This window comes from Alligator sinensis, unplaced genomic scaffold (assembly GCF_000455745.1).
Source record: "Alligator sinensis unplaced genomic scaffold, ASM45574v1 scaffold941_1, whole genome shotgun sequence".
In the NCBI taxonomy this organism is placed as follows: Eukaryota; Metazoa; Chordata; order Crocodylia; family Alligatoridae; genus Alligator; species Alligator sinensis.
In genome coordinates, this window is record NW_005842163.1 from 961224 (window position 1) to 988349 (window position 27126).

The 27126-nt window shown below is 42.8% G+C and overlaps 1 protein-coding gene across 1 annotated transcript in view; it reads right to left on the reverse strand.

Moving 5' to 3' along the window:
• Positions 1-1376: 1376 nt before the first annotated feature.
• Positions 1377-27126, reverse strand: part of C8B (complement C8 beta chain) — a 28330-nt gene continuing 2580 nt past the window's right edge. Inside the window, exons 3-12 of the mRNA XM_006025734.3 lie at positions 26602-26743; positions 25510-25651; positions 22336-22468; positions 20109-20306; positions 16924-17164; positions 10672-10800; positions 9920-10083; positions 6157-6310; positions 4996-5064; positions 1377-1829 (exon numbers count right to left, since the gene is read on the reverse strand). Coding sequence (XP_006025796.1) covers positions 1678-1829; positions 4996-5064; positions 6157-6310; positions 9920-10083; positions 10672-10800; positions 16924-17164; positions 20109-20306; positions 22336-22468; positions 25510-25651; positions 26602-26743 — 1524 coding nt within the window. The 3' untranslated portion in view covers positions 1377-1677. The remainder of the gene's footprint in view (positions 1830-4995; positions 5065-6156; positions 6311-9919; positions 10084-10671; positions 10801-16923; positions 17165-20108; positions 20307-22335; positions 22469-25509; positions 25652-26601; positions 26744-27126) is intronic.

The following is a 27126-nucleotide window of genomic DNA, read 5'->3' on the forward strand; positions in this document are numbered from 1 at the left end:
TAATTCCAGGAACTGAGATGAGGCTGTTCACTGGATCCTCCTTCTTCCCTTCTTTAAGATGGGCACTATATTTATCCTTTTCTAATTACCCAGGACCTCTCCTGATCACCACAAGGTTCAAAGATAATGGCCAGTGGTTCTGAAATCACATCAGTCAACTCCCTTAGCACCCTTGGCTGCACCATGTTCAGCCCCATAGACTTGTACACATCCAGATTTTCTAAGTAGCCCCTAACCTATTATTTTGACACCGTTGATTGCTCACCTTCTTCCCAAACTGTGCTGCCAGGTGCAGTAGCCTGTGAGCTGACCTTGCTTTTGAAGACTAAGGTAAAAAACGCATTGAGTACTTCAGCCTTTTCTGCATCATCTGTCAGTAGCTTGCCTCCCCCATTCAGTAAGGGACCCCCACTTTTCCTAATCTTTTTCTTGTTGCTTGTAGAAACCCTTCTTGTTACCCTACATGTCCCTTTCTAGTTGCAACTCCAATTGCACTCTGGGCTTACTGATTTCATCCCTGAATGCCTGAGCAATACTTTTATACTCCTCCCTAGTCATTTAGTCTAGCTTTCACTTCTTGTAAACTTCCTTTTTGTGTTTTAGCTCACTGAAGAGTTTCCTATGAACCCAAGCTGTCTTTTGCCATACTTGCTAGTCTTCCTGTGCATCAGGATGGTTTGTTCCTGTGTCCTCAGTAAGGTTTCATTAAAACACAGTCAGGATCCCCTTCCTAATCAGACTGGCCTCCCAGGGGATCCTGCTCATGAGTTCCCAGATGCTATGACATTATTCCCTAAGACCTTGTTTTCCAGACATTGTACTTTTGATTTGGTCCCTAGATGCAGTAGTTCTTTTGATACCCACATGTGATGTACATTTGCCAAGTATTTTGACATCCGCCATTTTCATTTACTGTATTTCATTTTTATATTGCACTCTAGCTCCCTTCTAAACTTATTTTTTCTATAAAAAGTCCATGGGGGAAAGCTTATCCCATGAATAGGAATGCAATTATTACATGGTTTAGCTAAGCTTTGGTGTCACCAGGGTATTCAAGAGTACTTCACAATTCAATTTTCTCTCCTTCAAGACAATTTTCTAATAGGATAGATAATTTATGTTAAATGAAATAAATTGGGAACCTGGCCTAGCCTGGCACATCTGCCTCCAATATCACATTAGATGCTACTGCTCTGATTGAGATTTAAGTTTCAATTTGCTGTATTTTGTTCAACATGACGCAGCTGTCTTCCCAACAATCACATATCATCCTGTTTTCCTATACATGCAAGATAAAATACTCTTTCCTATCTGGAGAAACCCTTTAAAGATGTTATGCTAAGACTTAAAAAAAACCATACAAATAACACACCAGATAAAGCTTTATTAAATTAACCCACTGGAACAGAAGAATGCAGCAATTCTGAATATTAAGGATGTCAAATTCTAAAGGACAATTGTGTAGCATGTCCGACCAGAGCTCACACATCAAATATACTAGTTCTGGTTCCTCTGCCATTCCTATTGTTCCAGAATCTACTGGGTCATCCATTGACTTCATTGTGCATTGAGTAAGGCCCTTAAAGTGTAATAAAGAGGAAGCCGATCAAGTCAGTTAATATCTTCCCACAAATTTTGCAAGGTGGTCTTTTTAGTGTCTGAACTTAGTAATTTTCTTTAGCAATTAATAGTTTCAGCGTCTGGCCCTGAGCATGGCATGCCACCATTTTCTGGGGCAGGGTTGTTGCACTGTCGTCTTCTTGTTTTTTGCCCTCCAGAGCATGCAGACCAGTTGGACCAGCAGCCCCAGTTTCCATTAACAACAACATCTACAGAAAACATTAACACAGAAGCAGGTATCACAACAGAGCTTTCTTTTCAAAGAAGGTACCGTGTGCTTACACAAATCATAGTTAAATATAGACAAAGGCCCCTCCTTCAAATTTTTAAGCACATCCTAGATCAGACTCCAGCAGCCAGACTCCATTTCCCAGCAGCCCTGTCTGTGTAGCTCCCAGCTGATCTCCATGGAGACCCTGGGAGTAGCGGGGCTGTGACAGTGCGGGGCTGCCCAGCTGGGGCTCTTCCCAGCCCTAGCCTTATGCTCCTGGGGTCTGGAGACCAGCTGGGAGCCACATGGGCAGGGCACGTGGCTGGACAGGGAGCTGCTCTGGGGGTATGATCCCTGCGTGCCTCTGCCTGCAGAAAATGCACAGGAGCATATGGGCAACAGATCATGGCTCTGCCCCAGCTCTGCACTGTCATTGCCCCAAGATCCCAGGATCTCTCTGGCCCCACCCACCTGTCTCACTGCCAGCCGCAGCCCCATCCCAGCTGCCCACTATGGCTGTGCAAAGCTTCAGTCCCTGATTCGATTCAGTGGAGATTCAGCCCAATTCGGTGGCCAAACCTCTGAATCTGAATTGAATCAGGAGACCCTTTAATTTCTCCAAATCGAATCGGAAACCTCGAAATCAATTTGGAAAGATTCAGCGATCCAAACATAGACACAGATTTAAATGTTTTTTCTACATACTGCTAGGTAGTAGGTGGCTCATGAGTGCTGCGATGCTGGGGTGCATGGAGTGTCCCACAGGAGTGTGATGGGGGGCTCCCCGGTGTGCTCAGCAGCAGATCTGGAAGCAGACCAGAAGCATTTTTGGTCCACTTCCGGGTGTCCCCCCCGTGCCCACCTGGCTCGGCAACTGGTATCTCCTAGGTCTGACTGATTGGCAATCCAGGAGGGTGCAGGGCGGGAGGGCCAGAAATGGTCTACTTCCAAGTTTTCTGCTGAGCATGCGGGGACCCTCCCCCCCCGCACTCCCGTGGGATGCTCCATTTGCCTCAACATTGCAGCATTCACAAGCTGTGCCTGGTACCTCAAGGTATGTCAAAAAAACATTTAAAGCTGTCTCTATGTCTGAACCACCGATTCTCCAAATCAGCATCAAATCTTCAGATTCGGCCAAATCAAATCGGGGACAGTGATCCGAATAATCAATGAATTAAATCACTCTCCCTGATTCGGGCCGAATTTGAATCCAAATTGAATATGGCCTGCTTCGTAGACCCCTGCTGCACACTCTACCCGTGCGGGTCCTGACCCGACATTGGGTGCAGGGAGGATGGGCCAGGGTGCCCAGGCAGCAGGGCTGGGTCCAGTGGTGGCATCGAGAAGGACTTGTCACTGCAGGGGCCTCTGGGAAATGCAGTCTGCCTTGGGCCTGATATGGCCCGTGGGCCAGACTTTGCCCAACCCTGTCTTCCATCATTAAAACTTTTGAGATGGTAATTCCAGTCATTATGATGTTTGTTCAAGCTGCATTTCACTGAACCAAAGATGAAGACACACAGCACAGTTATCCCAGAGCACTTTACTTTGAAGTAAGGAGGAGACGCTTGCCTGCAAGCACCCACCAGCAAAGAAAAAAAGTTAGTGCTGATGATTGTGAGACAGCTACATACCAGGTATCAATTACTTTCACTTTTGCTTACAGTCAGTTTCCCTCCCTGGTTAAGACTAAATGAATCTGTGTAATGGATGCCTTAAATAGTGTCACTTACGTTTGAGGAGCCCAAAATGAGGATAGTGCACTTATGTTTAAATATCAAGTGGCCTGCTTTAATTTTCACCTCTCTATCAATTACTTCTCCTGCTGTGTCCCCCTCTTCTGAGTGTGAGATATATTAAACCTCCTTAGATGCAGTGAGCCAATAAGAAGTGATGCATAAGGGACTAAGGGGACATAAGTTATATTCCAATAAATAGATGCGAGTCTAAGGGAGTCTTTCTTGCTCTACCATATACAATAAACAAACCAGAACAAAGTAGAAGGGACAATTGCAGACTCCGTGGAGTCTCTTAGATTCACCTATGAAGTTAAACCCGTGCTCCAGGACATCTTAGCTGACAAACTGGTGTGGATAGGAGCACAGTTATATCGAGTGAAAAATGGATAAAAGACCATAAACAAAGGGCTGTGATAAATGGCAACATATCAAATTATGGGGAGGCATTGTGTGCAGCTTGGCAAGGGATTTGTGTGTAAGCAACCTTATTCAACAGCTAAATTAATGATCTAGGAGAAATAAACAACAAAATAATTAAATTCACAGGTAATACTGAACTGGGAGGAGTTCAGAACACTCATCACACAAGAGAAATAATACAAAGAGTCCTAGAGAAAGTAGCACCACAAGTGGAAAATAACAATATAGGATTTAACTGGAAAAAGATTAAACTGTGCTGTGCTATACCTGGGGAGGGAGTCTGTGACATATTAACTCCATCGAAGAGAGAAATTTGGGAGGCAGAGATATGAAAAGGAGATTGTGCAAATAAAGCACGAGTTTATAATAGGATGTGACTGCAAGAAAAGTCTATGCAGGTTTGAGCTGCAGCTGCAGACACAAAATCACCTTCCTATGCCACCTCAGATCATAGAAGTCATGGGCTTTGTTGTGAAATCTCTCTAACTTGCCTTCAGTTCTGGACACCGCAAGGACAGACGTATCTTGTCAAGTTGAAGGGACTTCAAAAAGATGAAAAGGGCCACAGTGATGGATTTGCACAAGGCGGTCAAAAGAGAGACTGTGTGTGGATGGTAAATAAGTGTGTAGACGTGTGTGCACATGTGTGCGTACAAGTAAGTAGAGATGATGCTGTCAGTGGAATACTAAAGCCATATCCCTTTCATAGAGAACTAAACCAAGGTGCAGAAAGGCTTGATCCAAGGCTAGACAGCACATCTGTGGCAGAACAGAAAAGGGATTGAGGATCTTGATCAGCTTCCTTTACTCAGTGGCAAAACTTCTACTGCTTTAGTGATTCAGGATCAAGCTCCAGCAATTCTGATTTCTAGTCCTGCGCTTTAACCACAAGGCACCTGTTCTTCATGCTTTGCGGAGATGACTAAATTAGTTTAAACACAGGGTCCCATCACTGGCGATTTCTATGGTCCACATTGCTTTAGACACCTTTTTCATCCCTCTTACCTTTCCTTTTCGTGATTTCACAGGCAGTGCCGCGGTATCCCAGGGGACAGATACATTCACAGTGCGTTCCTGAAAGGAGAACAGTACCAGTTGGATTTCTGTACTTCACTAGCATGTGTTACTATACTGTACATTTTTCTATAGATTCCAGTTTCTTTTTATGCCTATAAAAAGGGGAAGAGACTATTTCTTCATGTAATGGACAGTCTTCCTATTACCTGTATCCTCAGTGCCTAATGGAACGGGGCTCCAATCTCAGATCCAGGCCTCTAGGTACTGATTACTATGATCATTTCAAAACATCTTTCATGGAAAATGGCCCTAAATAGAATGCAAACAGGGCTTCACTCCTAATAAGTTATTTAAACAAGGGTAATCATCAGAGGAATCAGTTAAGTGCTATAATCAAGCTAGCTGGTACCTGAATCAATAGTTTCTGCATTAGATATATTTAGATGATAACTCAAGTCTCATCAGGATCTCTGCAGATGCACATTTGAATTAGGTATTTGAAAAAAAACCCAACAACATTGCTTTTATTAGAAAAACCTACGCATCACATACCTCCATTTAGGGGAGAAAAAGTGGTGTTTTTTTTCCATTCAATTTACTTATTTTCCCCTTCCTTTTTAAATCAATGTGTGCTTCAAAATGAGAGCAGCTTCAATTAAATGGATGGGGGGAGGGCAGAAGTATACAAAACTGAGCTGTTGTTGATGATCACGATCATGATCATGATGATGAAGATAACAGTGCTTGGCACTTATATGGCGTTTCTCATCTTAGAAACACTAATTAATGTTAAGACAGCCGGTCACTTCCCTCTGATGATGGCAGTTATCTTGAAAGCAAAGGAGACTTTAAAACATCAACTTTTCTTTTAATGTATAATTGAGATGGGAACAGTTTCTCAAACGTATCAGATAAAGATGATCGTTTTTGCTAAATTGGTGAAGTCCTTTATCTTTGCTGTTCCTGCTGCTACTATTAAACAATGGTGATTTATGAATGAAGTGATTCTTTTAAAATTCATTTTCTGTATATTGTGAAACAGGAATCAAATGTGAAACTAATGAACAGATTACCAGCCAGTTAATCTTCCTATATACACCTCTGTTCATTTATATTAGGAAAGAGAGGTTAGATGCAAGTGTCTCCTACCTTTCAGAAAGGGGATGCCATTGCCGCGGCATGGAGCACAGTGGCAGGAACTGCTCTCCAGCAGAAAATCATCAAGAGCACGCTTCATATTTTCCTTTAGCCTCTGTGCATTTGCAAACTCTGTTGCAGTTACCAGTTGGTAGAGTGGCTCTGTCTAAGGGAAAAAGCAACATCTGGACATAGTTTGGAGGTCCTTCTGTTTTCAGCACCCACTGTAGGAACATAGCTTCTGAATGAAATGAGAGTTTATGTTTGGAGAGCTATGCCATGACTAGAAAAGTTTTCCAAGAGGGGGACATTTTAGCCATTGCTAGCCACGTGCAAATGAAATGGACCCCTCAACAGCTCTACATTGTCAATGAATTTATGTATAGAGTTGGCCAAAAGAATAGGGCAGCAATTGTATTATTTTTTTTTAGTTTCTTACCCTCCAACTTCAAAACGTCACTGAAAGTTCAAAATAAGGAAACCAGCTGGCTAGAAACTGGGGGAACCTTTCACAAAAAATTCCCATTTTTTTTACATTTTGAAGTTTAAAAAAAAGATCAACTGTACACACACACACACATATCCTCTATCTCCCCTTGAAACATGCCTGCTACCCTCCACTTGACCACATGCATATATAATGATGGTTTGATATTGTTTTTAAACTACTGCAAAACCAGTTGTTCATTTAGAGGCTGATTGCACTCTTTATGAAATCAAACATTGGTACAGACATGACACTTTTACTGGTATAAGTGATTGGAAATGAGTTTATGCCCATAACAGAACAAAGTTTGACACAGAAAACCTATCTGTACCCACAGCAGAACAGAAGGGGTGGAGACAGGTTTTTGCCTCCTCTGATTTTTGCCAAGTGACAATTTTTCCCTGATCTGGCGACAGAAAGCAGTTTATAATTGTGACCAAACATAAATGCATGGCTGCAAACAGCTTCAAAAAAGGCCAATTGAGTGAAAATCTGACCCCTCATTGCATGAGGTATCAGATAAAGATGTTTCAAAATGTAGTGTCTTCTGTAACTTCTGTCTGCAGGCCTCCCAGTCTGTTGCTGTTTTTAGAATGGGAAGAGGGAAAGGGGGCAGAGGGAGTTCAGTCTGTGTTTTTTCCAGCTCACCCCCTGCCCTCCAGAGGGTGGGGTGGGTATACTGGAGCCCCTCCAATTCACCCATCCCACCTTTCAGCACTGGCTGAGGAGCCCCAAGAATGAGCTCCCTCTATTGCCTTTCTCCCTCCCATTCTGAAAACAGCAAGCACTGGCAGAGAGTTGTGACCATCGCTATGGGAAGCTGGCTGCAGGTTTCCAGGCAGCAGCCAGATTGTCCTGCGCCCTGGAACCAACAGTGAACTTCTGTTTGGTCTGGGGTAACGCTATAACTCAGAACGCTTTGTAGCAACTGTTCTGAGTTACAGCTGGGAGCTGCACTTCTGTCTGCACCCAAGTTTGGCGCACACAGACTGGTTTAAAAATGGCAGAACCCAGTCTAAGATTTGAACCCCCACCCTCCAACCAAAGGGCAAACTGTTCACTATTGATCTAAAATATGCTGCTTACAGAAAACCATATCATTCAGATTGATTCCAGCCCTGGTTTTTGAATGTCTGCAGCTAGTCAAAGTGTAGCCATTGGCATTCAAACGTAGATGGACTGCAATCCTAGCCTGTAGGTTACTAGGCTGATACTGCAGTTCTTATCCGGAACATTTGAAGACAATGAGATGCAAAGGTATACCTGAATTGAGGGCACAATTTGAACACAGTGGTTATAATTTGGTAGAGCACAGAATCAGGTGTAACTGAGAGTAGGAGTTGGTCCACAGACCCTTTGTTGCTGCTGCTGACACAGTCGCCAGCAAGAACATAGCTGGAAGGATCTCAGCCTGAGTCTGCATGGTTAGGAAAAAGGGGGGGTTAAAAATAGTCCAGTACCAGGAAGGAAATAGTAAAAGTGCAGCCCCAGGGCTGGGGCCAGTGGCTGGGTTTTCCCAGCCCTGGGCCTGTGCTGGGAACTGTACAGAAATTCAGGACATTTAGAGTGGTCTAAATATGGCCAACCCAATCTAAAATGAGTGTAACTCGAAGGCAGAGTTAACTTTGATTGGGTTGGTCATTTTTAAACTGATCTAACTGCTCTGAACTTTTGTACAGTTCACACTTAGATCCACCTAACTAGTGTAAGGTCCACACCTGGGGGAACTAAGTTGATCAGGTGCCATTTTTAATGCAATCAAACCTCCCTCTAATGTCTCCAAATGTCTGTACCTAGTCAAGGAGAACCTTTCCATTGTCCTCAATGGGCTGTGCTTTAGTCCTTTAATGAATGCATTTACAGAGGAAATGTACCTCAGAATAAACGTTAAGTAATAGCCCAAAACAAATAATTGGGTCTGAATACAGGTTTTGAATACCCCAATGTTCCAATGAGCTTGCATTATGGTATTTGTGTTCCTACTACAGGTATTCAGAAGTTGGGTTTCTTTTTGCCTTTCTATGAACAATTTTAGTGAAAAAAATTCAAAGGTCTTGACAGAAAGGTTGACAAGGTTCTTTGGGTAAATTTGATATCTTTTATTAGATCACTAGATCGATAGATCACTCAGCCTGATGAAGGGTATTTGTACCCAAAAGCTTGCAAATAGCTTGCAATAGTTTTTCCAACTATTTGAGTTGGTCTAATAAAAGATATTGGATTTACCAAAAGAAACTTTGCCTATTTCCTTAGACCAACAGAGCTACAACCTATATCATAGAAAGGTTCAACTTTTCAGCAGAAAAAATCAGCTAAAACCTCAGGACTTCACTCTGGAAATGCCACCAGGGTACCACGTGGACTTATTGCTCAGGTGCTTCATGGTCTCATTCTTGAATTTGAGATGATTATGGGCCACACTTTCCAGGATGATGCACATGGTCTTCCCTCTTCATCAGATACTGCAGCACATTATGTGAGTCTCTACCCACAATGCACTTGGGAGATACAGTCTGCCTGGGGTAATCCAGAGAATGGAGGCAGAAGTTACCTGAAATATAGCTTGCCTGAGGACCACCCCCCAGTGACATTCCAAATCCACATTTTTGCTTTTCATGAAACTTTATGGAATGGATGTACTTCGACTTTTCTTTAATTCTCTCTTTCTCTCTCTCAGCAAAATCATTTTGCCAAAATCCAAATTTTCCAGCAAAACAAGACTTCACCACAAGCTTTTGATTAGCGATGGTTCAAACCCACTTTTAATAAGAGCATTCCTTTCCCTTGGTAATATTTAACCAAAGTTTAAGTGAACTAAATTTGATTTTCAAACTGATGACACCCAATTATCATATTTGTTCCCTGTTATCTTTCACTTTTGTCCTCCTCAGAATTTACAAGCCTTGACACCAGCCAATCAGAAGCTGAAAGCCCAGTACAATCTTCTCTTCCCAGATCCCAGCTGTTTTTCAAATTAATGAAGTTTGAATAAATTGAACATTCATCAAGACCATTTGTTCTCCCAAAAATAACAGAATAGTTTCTATTAAGGACCTGGCAAATGCAGAAGGCAAGAGAGATTCAGAAGAAAAGAAGCACATTTTATTACACTCTAATATTAGAGGCCAATAGGTGTATTTCTAATACAGCACAAATTACTTTCTTCAAACTTTTATTATCCAAAATTCGAAGTTAGAGACACCAAAAATTTCCCTGATTATTCACACCCCACCTTACCTGCATCCATCCAAAGTCCCTCAGAATTGTATGGAGTATTAGTTACGGTACCTTCAGCTTTATAATTTCCGGGTTGTACTGCACTGCATCTCCCCACTCCTGCATTAGTTTAGCAGTTGGTAATTCCTTGTCGGCCAAAGTTGCAATATACTCACTTCCTCCTCCACGAACAAGAGTTATGAAGTCTTGCACAAATTGCTTTTTTGCACTACTGTCTACAAATAGCGTAAAGTGACAAGCTCAATTTTGAGATTTCTTCGTGCATCACAAATAAAATAAAAACTATAACCAACTAGACACTGCAAATGATCTGTCTCAGAGAGAAAGGGAAAAGTAATCTTGATCACATTATTAATAACAAAAAATGCTTCCATACCCACATAAGCACAATACCCTCTTTCATTAAAGAGAGATTGGGGTGACTCCAGTGGGAATGGGAATTGCAAGATTTACCTCATAGGTCTCCTTTGATATAATTATGAATGGAAAACCAACAACATAGTCATCCATAGATTTTATTGCCAGGGGATCACTAGAATAATAAATCAGCTTCCCTCTGTGTGTAGGGCTACCTTGAAAAGCCCTGGGAAGCTTCAGCTGCTTCTCTTTGAGTAATGGGCTTTTTCCTGCTTTCATTAAAGCCAACAGTATAAGTTACATTTACCCAAATGGTGTGGAATCAAGGTCCATAAACACATAAATGTCATTTCACAAATGTAACTACAGTTTACTCCTAAAATTGAGCAAGAACTGCCTTAGCATTAAACAGGAAAAACAAAAGCACAAGGCTATTTGTTGCTTACCTCCAATTTCTGTCAACGTTTGACCACAGCCACCAGATGACACAGCTAAGTTCAGATAAGCTACTGCGATATTAACACCAACGTTAAATCCTTTTTGTGCACAGGACCGGACATCACTTAAAGAGTAACCTTAAATGAACAAAACATCATACTTTACTAAAATAACATTCCACTTAAAGTATTTGTTAATGATTTCTTCACTCAAGATGAGACATTTAGGGTTTGATGATACTCATAAGAGCCAGAGCCCTTAACTCTTGATGTTATCAGTGGAGTTGACTACACTGAAGATCCTGCCCTTAGAAAGGGAAGAGGCCCTTCTCAAGTGTTAAGTCATTTTCTACCCCCTAAATCAATGGAGTAAGCAGATCATACACCATTTTGTTTTTGGGGTTATGTCAAAATGAGAAGTTATGCTTTGCTTTTCAAGGCCAGGGATACTTTTATGTTAGGTGCTCACACAATACTCAGCGTGCTAAAAAAGACTTCTAGGTGCTACTAAAATAAAATACATAAAATGAGCTCTGTGGGTGCCTGTAGTTGTGCGGAGACATTGCTCCAACATGCTGGAGCAGACTCAATCATGAACGATGCATGCCCCTGGTGGCTGGGGGGCTGAATACATGAGATGTTGCGGGTGCTTTAATTAGAGTGACTCTCAGAGATACTGTAATTAAAGCACCTCCCCGCCCGGCCAGCAGAGCACATGTAAAGATGACCTGTGCACGTGCAGAGTAGAAGCATATTATTAAGGGAAACAAGGAGCTAGAAATGAAAAAATCTAGGTTTTCAATCCAGGTCTGACATTAATTCACTGTGCAATGTAGGAAACCCAACTCATGAAGCATTCAAATCTAGCTCACGCTCTTAAAAATTTAGCCTTAGAACCTGTGTGCCTCAGTTCCTTATCTATAAAACAGAAGTAATGATGCATTCCTATTAATATGAAGCACTTGGAGATTTGGGAAGGAAAAAGATTAAAAAAAATCATAATCATTATAAGTACTAATTATTGTTGCATGTATTATAATTACTATCTGACTAGGGGTGAGGTCCCTCCCTGCTTCTCAGATTCCGAATCTATAAAATGGAGCTGGTAATACTTAACTATGCTAAATGCATGGAGGTGTGATGAGAAGCAATTAATTGTTTATGGAGCGTTTGGAGATTATCACACTGAAAGTTTCTACAGAAGTGTTAAGTATCATAATAGTCATTACCCTAGCTCTAGAGGAGACTGTCACTTCACTTTCACAAAATCTGTACATTTTAAAAACATTTTCAAAATCTGCTATGTAAACAGACACTTAATGGGCTGCAGCCGCTCCTTCTTTGAGGTGGATTATCCATGGTTTCTATTTAATTACTCTGATCATAAACAAGCAGGAAAATTCTCTACAGTTGAATTTACTAATCTTCACTAATGCTTGTAAGATCTGACACAAATTGTTGGAATTTGCACATGAGTGACTAAGCCTCAATTCTTCAAAATATTTTTATTTCAAATTAGGTGCTTCTACCCTCAAGTGGAAGGCTGAGCCAATGGGTCCTACCCTGCACTAGCTGGTGAATACAATGTTTATCATACAGAATGGCTGCAATGAGATTAATTAGGACAGTACAAGCTGCGTCCCATTGAGTTTATTTGCTGAATTGGTCCTGAATGAATTAGCAGTTAAGGACCCAGTTCAGCAGCACACTTAACCATTCTAGGTTTATTTTAACACATCAATAGTCTCACTGGAGTTAGATATGTGATTAGGTACTTAGCTAAACTGGCATCTTAAGAAAAAAAACCCTAAAGTAATGCACTCCCCTTCACTCCACCAGCAATGACAGCCTCTCTGTCTGCAGTTCTTCAGTTCTTCCAAGAACTGCTGTATGCACTGAATACCTTCACAACATCTATTTGCAGAGCAACAACCACGATGCTCTCTCAGTTCCCTACTTGAGACCCACCCCTCTCATGACACACATGGTAAACTGTCCAATGACGGTGGGGAGGTAGATGGTCTGCGTAGGGAGGTAAATGGTCTACAAGCGACTATCTTTCCCCCAGTTGTCTCCTTCATAAATTAAAATCAACTTTTTAACTTCCAAGATCTGCATTTTGCTAAGAAAAGATATACCATCTTAATGGTACTGTTAGTGCCATTTACATGTCTACCCTCCCCCACTCTCCTAATATACTGTAGTCGAGGGTGTCATAGAAATGGCCCACAGGTTGCCTGTGGTTCATGGAGCCGCACAAACCAGCCCCTGGTGCCCGGGACCCATGCCACACATAGCTCCTGCTCTAGGTGGCCGAGGCCCTCCACCACTCATCTAACTTCTGGAGCCAGATGATTTTGACACCATTGGGCATGTGTAGATGAAACAGGGACCCTAAATTGAAACGGTGGGTTTTAAAAAATGCCGCTTCAATTTAGGGCTGATTAAACCCCTGTGTCATGCACACACCCTGCTGACCTATCTGCCTCCCCAGCGGGGAGGAGAGGGTGAGCTGCTGGCAGGAAGAGCAGTCCCTGGGCTGCAGGGGTCGGGGGGCTGGTGCTTCCCTCCATGGCAGCTGTGGCCCCCCGCCAGGCAGCATCTGCCCACAGGCACCTGGCTTGGACGGTCCCAGGGGGCACTGCAGCCGTGGAGGGAAGCACCAGGCCCCCACGCAGTTCAGGCAGGCAGGCTCCAGGAGGGGGAAAAAGATCAGGCTTGCTGCTTTTCTTGGGTGGAGTCTGCCTTCCCGGGCTGCTGCCAGGCTGCCTGCAGGGCTTCCTGCAGAGCCGTGGAGCTGCACAGAGCCTGCTGCTTCGCTCTGCAGCTGTATGCAGCTCCTCAAAGGAATTTTAGTTTGCTGCATCCCAAGTCATGCAAGGCACATTATACCGCTGAAGTTCCTACAGTGGCTGGAATTAATGTGCAATGCACCACCGAGGCATTCAAATTCCGATACCATTAAAGCGGTGCAAAAGCATTTAGCCTGCTTTAAAGTGTCATGCGCACACACTTCTCATTCCGTGTACACATGGCCTCTGTTGTCCAAAATCTGAATCTCAGAATCCTAACATTAGAAGGCATCTGGTCCAAGTCCCTGCTCAAGAACAGGAACACTACATCTAAGCAATCCCCGTCCAATTTTTATCCAACCTTCTTTTGAAAACCTCCAGTGAAGGAGGTTCTACAACTCACCAGGGGAAATTTGATTGTAAGGTCCTTTTGATAGGGACTTACTATAAATTTGTAAAGACTCTATTTATTTTGGCAAGTGAAGTTTAGTTTTCATTTCTCCATAAGGCACAAGCAAATACCATGTAGTTTGAAGGACATTTTGTGAAAATAAGGACTTTTCAGAAACCATAACAACCTCACTACATACAGTCTTTCACATCAAATCAGTGCAGAGGTGGCTGGGAAGGTTATCATGCTATCATCAAAGCTTGGTTAACAAGTGTCTACTGCAAATACATCCATTATAGTGGAATGGCTAAGAAGTAAGTTTCTTAGATTGTAAGCTCTTTGAGGCGAGGCCTTCTTTTTGTAGGGTTGTAGTCCATGATCAGAGCTCTAGACACTAACAAATTAATAATAATAATCGGATATTTAAAATTAAGCTTCATGCTTACCTTTGTTCGTGTCTATGTGCCTTTTTAAATAGGCACAGTCATCCATGATATGTTACCTCTCATTTTAAATGTCCTAAACTGGCAAGGTTTATATCACTACTAAATTATTTCATCATGCAAGCACTTTTATGGAGAAAAGCAGCATGATCTAATGGTAGTCTGGCTGTCTGGAGACCTATTTACTGCACGGTCTATTCCTGGCCATGCCACTGTCTTATCTTTTGATCTCAAGCAAGTCATTGCATTCTGGGCTGCTGTTGCTGCTTCTTTCTCTTGATAGGCCTTGTTTATTTAGATTCAAAAAGCATCTCTCATGTTGTATATGTAATGCTGCCAAGTCCAGATTTAGGTTTGATCAGATATGTGTGCCTATAGAGAAATATAACTAACACTGGGTCCAAACCAACACCCCAGCTCTTGGACCTCCCTACAATTCTGAACAACTGAAATCCAGATCAAAATTCTGTCCCTTTGGGGCATGATACCATATAGCAGAATATACCGAGTTACTAAGCAGATGAGTAAACAGACTGAACGTCTCGGAGAACAGTCCACTGAATACTTTTGCAAATAGGCAGTTCCTCCTCCTCCCCTGCCAGGGAAAACATAAGCGAGTGCAGCTATTGATTGCTGTCACAAAGCTCTCTTTGTCCTACACAACAAACATCAGTCCTTGTAAAAGAAGTCCAAGTCAAACAGCGAGAGCGGTGTCAGACAAAAGAGTCATCCAGTAAATTATTGACTGTTTTCTTTACTCCTGCACTCTGGAAAAGCTTTGGAAGCTAAAAGAGTTTCAAAACTGTCATTTGAAAGCACCAGGAAAAGAACGGAGACTGGGATTTTCAAGGCTTGCTTAAGATGTGCCTGCATACTTCTCATTCATTTTAGCGTCTAGTCAGCTTTGAAAATGTATATGTGAAAATATTAACTACAGAGCCTGTTTCCTGCCCCCTGCTCCTAAGTCAGTGGTTCCCAACCTTGGGGTTGCAATGGTAAAAAATGGGCTTGCAAAGACAATGACAGATTTTCTCCTTTAAAAGAGAGAAAAGGCAGGAAGTGGTGGGTTCCTTCTGCAGGCTGGCAGAGTTCCAGCCTGCCAGAGTTTCCTTGGTGCTGGGGGAGCAACAGGAAGGGGATTAGGCATGGGGCAGTATGGAGAGAAGCTCCCTCCAGGTAAGTCTATGGGGGCAGGAAGGGCAGATTGAGGCCCCCATGGTGAGGGAGAGAAGAAGGGAGTGGGGCAGGGCTGGGAACTCTGCCCAGCTGGGCACTATGGTGCATGGGGCCAGAATGTGGGGCTTGGCTGGGGAAACAGGATGGAGCCATGGGTGGTGTTTCTGGGGGCCAGTGTGGGGTGGGGGGATGACTGGCTCCCCACTGCTATGTGCCTTCCCAGGGAGGAAGGCATGGGGGGGCATGTGCCCCCAGATTTGTGTGAGGTGGGAGTGGATGTGGGCTGCCTGTTGTGGGCTCAGGATTCTCCACCCTGCAGCCCTCCCACAGGGGCCTCTGCAGCAGAGCAGGGTGGGGAGGCTCAGTGCTGCTGCTGGGAACCCAATGCTCGCAGGGCCACCACGGTGAGGCACTCCCTGCCTGCCTGGGAGCAGCGGAAGATACAGATCCATATCATCACCGCTGCTCCTGCCAGGCAGGCAGGGGGTGCCTCACCATGGCAGCTCCACCAGTGTGGGGCTCCTGCCAGTGGCACTCAGCCTCCCTGCCCTCCTTGTGCTGGGTCCCTCCTGCTAGGCCGTGGACCCTCCAGAGGAAGAGAAGCAGGGCAGGGAGCTCTAAGCCCACAGCGGGCAGCCTGCATCCTCTTCTGCCCATGGGCTCCACTCTGGCTGTGCCACCCACAGGCAGAGGGGGCAGCGGGGGAGCTGGGCTTTGCACTCTGCTCTGGCTGCAGCAGCTGCTACCACTCATGGGAAGTGGCTGGGGCTCAGGTACTGCTGGGGGGCAGGGGGCTGCAGGCCCTGGTCCCATAGCCCTGGCAGCTGGGGGCAAGGCTGGGGGTGGAAGTGGGCTGTGGGTCACAAGTGAGGGGTATGAGTAGGGCTGGGGGTGTGGGAGGGCTGAGGGTGGGGAGCTATGGGTCAGGAGTGAGGATATGGAGTCATAAACAGGATCATGCTGAAGAAAAGGCTGGGAAACAGTGCCCTAAATGATGCCAACATTTTGACGCTCACGGATGTTGATACACAAAACGCAGGAGACCGCTGGAGCATAGTGATTACCGCACTCAGCAGACTCCACTAATTGTAATTGTAGCATGGTGGAGCAGCCTCTGCACTCACGTACAGGCTTTTGATTGACCACAGAAGGGAGGAGCATTTCCTTACACACCTATTTCCTGTAGGTTTTCATGGAGACAATCCTATAGGCATCAACAGTTTTCCCCTGTCTCACCTCCTCTCATTCTTAGGTTTACCGCGTCTCTACCAGTACATCTGAATCTCCACTGACTTCTCATTTGGAAGCTTCTGTGGGTTCATATGGTAGGGAGGCAGCGATTGGTGTTCCCCCTCAATTTTTGAGTCCCTAATGTTTGTTGAAGCAGAAGAAGCAAATCCAACCCCACAGCTTGAATAGCCCTTTCCCAAAATGCCATGTAAACAGTGGCTATACATACCTGCCTTTTGGAGCTCATCGCTATTTATAACTAAAGTATATTCATAGATGCCTCCAAGAGTAGCTTCCGTGATGTAATGTGTCCCGTAGTCCCTGTAGAGTTCTCTGTATTCCCCATAGCTGTACTCTAAAGGTAACTGGTGGAGTCTCTGCATGAACTCATAATGCAGCATCAAACTCTGAGGCTTTAGCTTGTATTGAGCTACATCCAGCTCAGATCGGGCATGAACAAATTTGCTGGACTATATGAAATGCAGAGACACAAGAGCATTCAAATGAAATGAGGCCTCCAACCTACAACACGCTGTCGTTGTTTGGCAACAAAGAGTAAATGGGTTAGGACTTCTCAATGAAACCGGTTTTTGTTGGAAAATAAGAATTTGACAAAACTAAAAATTATTTCGGGAAGGTTTATCAGGTGTGCTCCTGAGAAGAGGAACATTTATCAGCCGTGCAGTTAAACAGCTGACAAGAACTAGGCTGGTTTACAACAGGGAAGGATGAAAAGTGGAAATCAAATGATGATGTGTGCTCCCCCAAAATGAATGCCATATAATCGGCCTAAAAGCTATAAATTAAAGCACCTCCTGCCAGCTTGAAGTGTACACCAGGCCACAGCAGTGGCTCAATCTCTAAAGAAAAAGAATACAAGAGTATTGTGCTGTCTGCCTTGTTCTCTTGAATGATGAGTTCAGTAGACATATCACATCTATCAAAATGAAATGGCTTGTGCAATTCTATAATTAAACCACTGAAGGCTGGCTAGCAGTTTTCATTTTATATTACTGTCATCACAGCCCTACAGTAGAATAGCTTGGTTTCTTTGTTTGCATGATCATTTTCTGAAGTGACAGCTCCTGTCTTGCTTAACGCACCTAACAATGGCATGGCTTTTAATGTGCATGATGACATCCTGTTGTGATTTCAAGGACAGTAGTCCTTCACTGCACAGACTGTTCTCCAGACAGTGTATTCATAAGTACCAGCATCCTGAAGCCTTAACAATCTTATGTAGTTGATTCAACAAAAGATATCACAAAATAAGCCTTGCTCTAATCATAGGCAGCAACGTTTATTTTTGCTGGGGCAGGGGCCTAAGATCATGTCCCCCTAGCAGCATGTCCAAGCTGAGCCCATGGTGGGGGCAAAGGCCCCCCACCCTGCTGCATCTGCCCCTAACCCATGCATAAATCTGGGGGGCACATGGTTCCCAAAACCCAGTCCTTGGGAGTGCAGGCAGTAGCAGGGAGTTGCCCCCCACTCCACTCCAGACAAGCTGCCCACGGCTCTGTCCCACTCCCTGCCCTGGTCCCAGGACCCATGCACCACCCTGGCTGGGCAGTGCCCCCCAGCCTACCCCTTGCCACACTCCTCCCTCACCATGGGAGCCTTCATCTGCCCTACCCCCCCAGACTTACCTGCAATCACCTGGGGGAGCTGCTCTCCCCTGCTGCCTGGGGCTGTATTCCTGGCCACATGCATGTGTGTGTCCACACACACATGCAGGTGGCACCCCCTGCATCCCACTCCCCGCGGCCCCTTGCAGAGGTCCACAGCAACCTGGGTTTACCAGTCTTCAATTAGGGATGGGTGGTCATTCTGGCCTTTTCCTGAGGGGGGCCAGGGCCCTTGGGCCCCACATACTCAGCACCTATGCTTCTCATACTTTCCCTGGACCATCATGCTGACAAACACTACAACCCTGCTGAAGGAAGGGAACAACTTTTTTGTGGGAACTCAGAGCTATTCCTTGGACTTCAGCTGGTAGGATGCATGACATTTCAAAGTTTCAGGGCTCAGTGTCTAAATGACATTCTCTCCTGAGCGCTTTCCTTTGAGGTGTTCAAATTTGCAGGTTAGAGCTACTTGCACCCCTGAAACATTCCCATCTGTGATTACATTTACACTGCTGTTCACTGTTGTGCTCGGCATGTTGGGGTGAGTGCCATGATGCATAAATTGCTTGGCTAGGCTACCTGCTAACTTACGGTTACTAAAGCCACCTTAGCAAAATGCTTAGCATAAGCAACATCATTTTGTGCCTTGACATAACTAATGCTACTAATAAAAGCAAAGTAAGTGAGTCACAGTTTAAGATGACCTTTTTATAACTCATGCCAGCAAAAAGTTAAAAGACAACGTGGTTTAACAGTCCAAGACAGCAGCCTAACAGGAAGATGACCGCTATGCAAGAGGATTGGTGAATAGGTATGGCATACATACAGAAGAGAACTATAAAACAAAAGTATATAAAAACCTAGGGGAAAAAAACCCTTAAAGTTGGGGAGAGTGATATAGAGGAAAAGAAACAACCGCTATTCAAACCTCAGTGCAGTGATGGATGCCTGGCCAGATGGTTTCACTGTATGCATTGGAAGACTCAAGTAAGAATAGCTATGTTGCCTGTTAGGGCTTGCTTTAGTGTTGCTTTCAAAGCCTTGCTTAAATACTGGTATTGCGCATGTGCCCAATAAGTTAGGATTTGAGACTGGAATAGCCTCACTGATCATTTAATTCCCATTCACACGATGCCTTAACTAAATTTAGTACAGCAGCACAAGCCACATGAGTAATCATTTTAATGTTTGGGATACCAATGTCACTGGGTACAACATCTGGTAGTTCATGTATGGGACTGTTGTGCATTTTTGGTTCTTAGCCTACTTTGATACATGATTGCTCTTTGAAACCAAAAATATAATTTGAGCATCCTCCCCTCTGCAACATTTCTGCTGCCACTTTCATTTTTTATTTACAAGGATCTGTTTTACCAATCCTTAGCTTTAAAAACTAGTGTAGTTCTACAGATTTCCATAGACCTACACCATTTTCTGATACCTGAGGATCTGTTCCTGTACCTACACTTTTATTTGCATTGGTTTACAGTTATGTCAGATTCAGTGCACCTGTTCTTGTCTAATCTTAGAAGCTAAGCAGTTGTGGGCCTGACTTGCATTTTGATGGGAGACAACCCAGTAATCCCAGGTGTCATAGGGATAAACCAAAGAATTGTGGTTGAACACTTGGCAAACAGACCATAGGAAATGCATAATTGGAAAGACTTCATCATAATTGCTGAGCTGACAGACAGGAATACATACACTCACAGACACACATACGATTAAACTACATATATTCGATGTTAACTATTAATCTGAACAGAAAATTAAGTAGAACATTGCTTACTGTGCTAGAAAATCTTTTCACTCTCCGAAAAAACTTCTTGAACCTGTTGTCATTGGAATTGTATCCAAATTCAAACAATCCTGGTATTTTTATACCAAAGCTAAAGCTACTCTGTGAAGCTTTTGCCTGCAGGATATTGTGTTCAAAACTTGAGTAGGATTCATATTCAGTCATTGTAAATTCATATTTTCCTTTGGTCTAAACAGAAAACAAAGCAAGAAAAAGCATATTTTATTTTCCACATGGTGACTGCACAGCTGAAATAGAAGCAGGGAGTACTGTTAAATTTGCAACAAATATACTTGTGAATTAATGATTGCACCTTGAAGATGAAAAGCCTTATATAATTGCTAAACATTATTATTACTACTATTGCTATTACTTCAATAGCGCTTGATTCACAGTAGAGGTTAACAGAACACAGAACCAAGCTACCATCTCCTCTGTATTGCAATTACTCATGTATGCCAATCATATGCAAACTGTATGAAACCTTAGACATCGGTGAAGTCTAAACAAGTTTAAAATTGTAAAAGGAAAAAGCTTTCTTAATGAACAACACGTATCAAATCACACTAGCCTGTGAACATCATTAAAGTCAATGGATGATGAGATACAGCTTTCATGCCCATTAAAGGTGAGGTAACAAGTGTGGAGATGAGTTGGGTGCAAGTGCCTGGTGTTATTAAACAATAATTTGCACATTGGCAGCCTCCTTTCCCTAGATAGATCTCAAGGCACTATACAAATATATTTTTTAAATTAGCTTCATAATATCCAGTGGAGGTAGTCACTATTGTTCTTTCTTTTCCAAGGGGTTCATTAGGACAAGGGGTGCATCATTAAAATCAGCTTGAGTTTTGCCTCTGATTTCAAGGCAAAAAAAGATCAAGCCTATAGCAAACCTGCCCAAGCTCATTTTGGAAGTCTGGGGCAAAACCAGAGGTTGATCCCAGATTTTGCCCTTTCCAGTCATATGCCTTAACCCAAAAGACCCATCAACAAGGAAGCGTCTCCTTTCTCTTACAGTTTTCTCTCTAATAATCATGTTCTTTATATTATGAACAATACTATTCCTCCTTTATTACAGAAGAGTGGTACAAGGCTGGTTCATGGACTGCATCGAGCTCTGAATGCTAGGATCAGGACCTGGGGCCTGGCACTGCCCCCTCCCACCCCTGCATACTGGGTTTGGGCTCTGGGGCCAGCCCCACCCCTACTCGGCCCCATGTGCTGGGATTGGGCACCCACTCCAGTGTGCAGGGCCTGGGGCTTTCCATGGGCCTGAAAAATTGGTAGCAAGGAAGCAATGCCACCACTTCCCCACCACCACATTTCTGGACCCATGGGCTGGATGACCGCAGGGGGTTGCATGTTCCTGTTTAGTGCATTGTTGTACAGTCTCTACAAAATAAAGTTCACTCCCTTTTAGCTAATCAAGGAAACTACTTAATCTAGCAGGGGATAAGTGCATTTACAGAAACGTACTTTTTCATTTTTACCCATTATTTAGACCATAATAAGACAATACATACTTGTGAGTATTAGAGAACAATAAACACTTATGTTCCCTGCTTCAATGACAGCCCTTTGCACTCCTTAAAAACCTTATATCTGAAGACTATGTTGGATTTTTCTAGAGTTTTCTAATTGTAAGATACTGTAATGATAAAAGATTGTAATTATAAAAGGTAATCTCCAGCATTTTTTAAATTCTGTTTTATGTACCACACTGTTTATAGAAGCTGCAATATAAATGTCCTTTGGTACTGTTTTTGGCTATTCTTTTCTTATTTGCTTTTGTTATAGAGTGCCAGGCAATATAGTTTTGCCCCCCACCCCCCACCCTTTTTTTTTTAACAACATCATCAATTATATCAACACTCCTCTAGGGATGGGGAGGAGATTTTCAAAGGCATAAAAGAGAGTTAGGCATTTTCACTACAGTCACTGAGAGCAGGATAGCCCTTTGTGCCTTTGAAAATGTCCCCTAAGATTTAATAATTAACATATGTTCTCTCTGCCGACTGCAGTAGAACAGAAATATAGAAAGATTTCTCATAGGTAATACCACAGTTATTTGGAAACTGGAAAATATTCTCTATAAAATGAAAACTTTTTAAAAGTAGGTCAAAATGTAGTCCTGAACTAGGGAGGCTGTTTTTATATTACGCACTGAAAATTAGTGGAAATCTAATTTGTTTGCATTAATTAACCTGAGACTTACCTCTGGGGTGTAGCTTTCTACATTGTATGGTTTTCTAAACCTGGTGTCCATAATGTAATGGGGAGAACACGCACCAGCATAATATCGATGATCAAGAACCAATCCTTCCAGGTTGTTTGTAATACCGTTTACCCTGTATTGGATGCACACAAGTGAAACACATAAGGTTTCTAATTTAGTTAGCCGTGCAAGACAGGGTGTGACCAAGAAAGGCAAGACATGTCATTTTATTTATCTTTATTTTGTCACAGTTTATTTGGGGATTCTACCATCAAAACCTTCCTTTCTTCAACCGTTCACTCATGTAGTGTTGCAATTCTGTAGATAATATTAACTACAGAAAAAGAAGTGCATCTAATCAGCTGGGCTGGTATTGTCCCACCAGTGCTGGCAAACTCTGTAACTCACTATGCCAATAAAGTTAGTAAAATTAAAACTGCGATGAAAAGTCAGGGTTTGGAATAGCTCTCTGACAAATGACAGTAGAGACAAGGGTCAACAAAGTATGCACCCAGGCAAAACACTTCACAATCACTCCAAACTTTCCTAGATGGCAGTGGGAATCATAGTGTATTCAGATTATTCATTCTTTTCTTGAATAACCAGATTCAGTTTTAACCCAGTTTTCTTTTTTCTCTCTTTTATTAATCACGTTTCCCCCTTGTTTTAAATTATAAACCCTGAGCAAAGCTTAACCTTTCAGGGTATTGGGACCTATTAAGACGTGAATCAAAAGTTCATTGAAGCCAATGGAAAACTTTCTATTGACTTCACAGTAGGTCATGGATTAGACCCTAAGCCTTTCTGTATACAGTGAATGTTTAGTAGGGCAACTTTGTTTTTTTTTTTATTGAAGCAATTTTTTTTTTTGGTGGTATGTGGTAACCTGAGATCAGAAAGAATAATTATCCATTACTATCACCTAAGGGTGAATGCCCCGTGTAGCATAGTTACAGGACAATGCTCTAATTTGAATGCACTCACAATCAAATGGCAGTGGGTGTCACTGATGGTACGTGCCCCCCCCGCCCAAATACTATTAGTATCCACTTTCTGAGGACCCATACCTGTCACACAGTGCTCCAGGTCTGTGTCATACTTGCTTCTCATAAAAAAAAACCCACCTCACATAATAATGTTTTTTAAAGCTGTTAAATTAGCTGCAATTTTAGAACAGTGAAAAGCATAGAGCGCCCTTTAATTCACATTATTGAGCAATTGAGGTTTTATAGAGATGAGAAGCATATTCTATAATTGTTTGACGTCATTTTTAAAATTTTGATGAAAGTTTAAAAGAATGGTTTTTGATGAAAATTTAAATGTAATGTTGTTCTCAGCAGTTCTGTCTTCAGACAGCTAGAAATGATCATTTTCCCTTGAATGCGATTTTCACAGTAAAAAGCAAGTAGACTTTTGGTATGCAATGAGATTAGGTGACTATTTTTCCGTGGTAGAATCTGCCAGGCAGTTACTGTGCTCTGGTCCAATGGGAGCTAAATCACCAATTCAGATAAGGATCTGGATGTCAAATACCCCAAAGTTCAGGGTTGCTTAGATGTGGGATGAAATCTCGCCCTGCTGATGTTAATGGCAGACATTGCATGGTCATCAAAAGGGACAAAATTTCATCCTAGGAGTTTTGGTGCAGCCTATTACAAGTACAAGCCACCTGAAATAAATACAAGCCACCTGCAAGACAAATGGATCTTCCCCCTGGTTCAGAGTTCAAGCAAGCCAACGTTTCAGGACGTCTGGACACAGGGTTTTCATTTGTAACATTCTCTTCGGCAACAGTGATACTCTCTGTTCAAACAGCAACTTCCTCACCGGCGTGGTTTTAGAGCCATGGTTTTAAACAGAACTCTTCCCCATCTCAGAAAGGCCATGCAAACTGTTTCATACAAACTGAATAGTTATCTGGCCAGGGTCTACTCTCAATTACACACAGGTAAAACTGAGGGAGGAGATCAAACTATAAACCTCCCCCACCCTCATGCTATCTCAGGTGTCACATGGTTCAAATAACAATCACCTGGAGCTTGGTGAGGTTTTGTTCTTCGATACCTCCCAATGCAATTTGGGCAAAATTGTCCCATTTCAGTAGAGAATAAATAAACATGGCGGCCCATGAACCAGTACCCTTGCTATGACTACTAGCAGGTTGACTCTTTATGAAGTACAAATGTGTCATTCATTCAGTGCATATGTTGCACACTCTCTAACACCTTGTTGACTGTTATTCATTACTAGGGGTGTGCGAAGCAGGCCATTGTTGATTTGGATTCAGTCCAATTCAGGGGACAGTGAATCTACTAGTTGATTTGGATCACTGTCTTGATTCGATTCGGCCAAATCCGAATCTGAAGATTCGATGCTGATTCAGAGAATCAGCAATTTGGCCATAGACACAGCTTTAAATGTTTTTTCTACATACCTCAAGGTATTAGGTGCAGCTCATGAATGCTGCGATGCTGGGGCAGATAGAGTGTCCCACAGGAGTGCGGAGGGGGGGGAACGACATGCTTGGTGGCAGACCCAGAAGTGGACTGGAAATACTGACAGTGGACCTAGAAGTGGACCAGAAGTACTTCCAGTCCACTTCTGGGTCCGCTGTCAAGCACTTGCCCCCCCCCCTCCCCCCCACACATACACACACACTCCCCCTGGGTCGGCGATCAGCCATGGGGGGACCCTGGGTGCCCCACAGACCCAGGAGGCACCAGTTGCCAAGCCAAGTAGTTGGGGGGGGTGCCCTGTGCGCTCTCCATCAAGGGTGCTGGGGACCTCCCCGTGCTCCTGTGGGATGCTCCATCCACCCCAGCATCACAGTATTTACGAGCCAGCTCGTACCTTGAGGTATGTAGAAAAAACATTTAAAGTCATGTCTACGTCCGAATCATTGCATCTCTCCGAATCTCTCCAAATTGATTCAGAGGGTTTCGATTCGATTTGCAGAGATGAAAGGGTCTTCTGATTTGATTCGGATTCAGAGATTCGGCTGTCAAATCAGGCTGCATCTCCACTGAATCAAATCAGCGACTGAAGCTTCGCACAGCCCTACTCATTACATTCTGATTAAAAGCCGCTTTGGTCTCTATAATATTTGGGTCATCCTCAATAAGCCATTTTAATTAAGCCTCCTGTGTTTGCTTTATGCAAAGAATACAGACTTACCCTTTTGCCAGGTTCTCTATTGCCCAATATTCCTCCATCTTCTGGTTGCATTTTCTATACACTTTTCTACAGTTTTTTTCATCTGACTGATCCCCACAATCATCATCCCCATTGCAAAGCAGCCTCCGTGTAATGCATCTTCCTAGGAAGCCAGTGAATACGACTTATTTAAAAAATCCATTATTGTTTTATTAATCACTATGCATTTACAGTTCCCAGAAAGCTTACAATCTCAATAGAAGATTAAAATGTATTGAATAAAGCTGGTTAGAGAATACTCTTCCCACTGGAAAACTTTTACCCTTTAGCTATATAAAAAATAAAAAATGCTGGAAAACTACTACAGTTGTGAATTGTTTAGCCAAACAAGGAAAAAATCCAATAGAAAATCAGAACTTGAACTGAAGGCAAAAACGATCTGGAAATAGTTTTGATTAAACAATAACCTAATTTACTTTTCAGAAAACCTTTGTTGAAAGAATGTTGTCTGGTCCTAATACATATGCATAAGAAAAGAGGGTTATTATTTGTGATCAAACACAGGAACAAATCACTTGAGATTCTTTTAAAACAAGTTTAGGACATTTTCATTGGAGTGAATTAATTCTGGTGAGGGAGAAATATGCCAATAGAAACCTTTAAAACAAGTTTTTAATGAGCTGAATAGTAGAAATAAAGACTATTTATATCTATCTGGCCAGTGATCTTTCATTAAAATTGCTCTACAGAGATCTCTAAAAAAGTCAAGGCAGAGAGAGAACAACATTGTGATCTCAGGAATGTGCCAGCATCATAGATGCATGTTTTGCTGCTGCTGTTCTGGTTGCTGTATTTTTTATTTTTAGCTCCCTGCTTGAAAAAAAACCTTCCAAAATGTAAAGCACGCTCAAGACTGGCAGGCTGAAAACTCAGCTCCAGCACTAGAGTTAAAATCAGTCATTTGCAGACATAATGCGAGTGCTGATAGACCTAGGGCTAAATTTTGACATATGGTATTTTTACTCAGTCCAGGTCCTATGGAAGCAACAAGCTCTTGCAACACTGTTGACTGCAGTGGGAGCAGGGCTGTCCCCAAATTCAGTATGTACTTACCTGTAACTGTGCAAACAAAGCCTTCACATCTAACTCGATTTCTGCAAGGACTGTTTGTCAGACAGTCTTCTGTTTCTTTGTCAGAGTAATCACAGGCATCTCCACTGAACTGAGAAGGCTGTTCCATGCGGGCAAATCTGTACTGTAATGAAATAGAGACTATTTACTCGAGTGTGTAAAAATCATGAATTGTTATGGTTCCTATGTAACAACACACAGTTCTTGTACTGGGGCAGATTTGTTCTAGGAATCATGCCAATAAGATAATGAATGTGCAGAGATTCAATTTGCTTATAGCGTAGCTCACTTAAAAATATAATTTGAGATAGTTTTGATGGGGATAAACAAGGCTCACTGGGCACAGTGGTGACCGTGTTGTTAAGATTGTAATTGGGACAGATTGTATTAAAATAAGACTAACTTCACAATATGTAGGTGAAAAATAAGAAAGGCTTTGATTAATGAGCCTCCTTTTGGTAGGGCAGCATATAAATCTAATAAATAAATACATTACTTTTCCGCTCT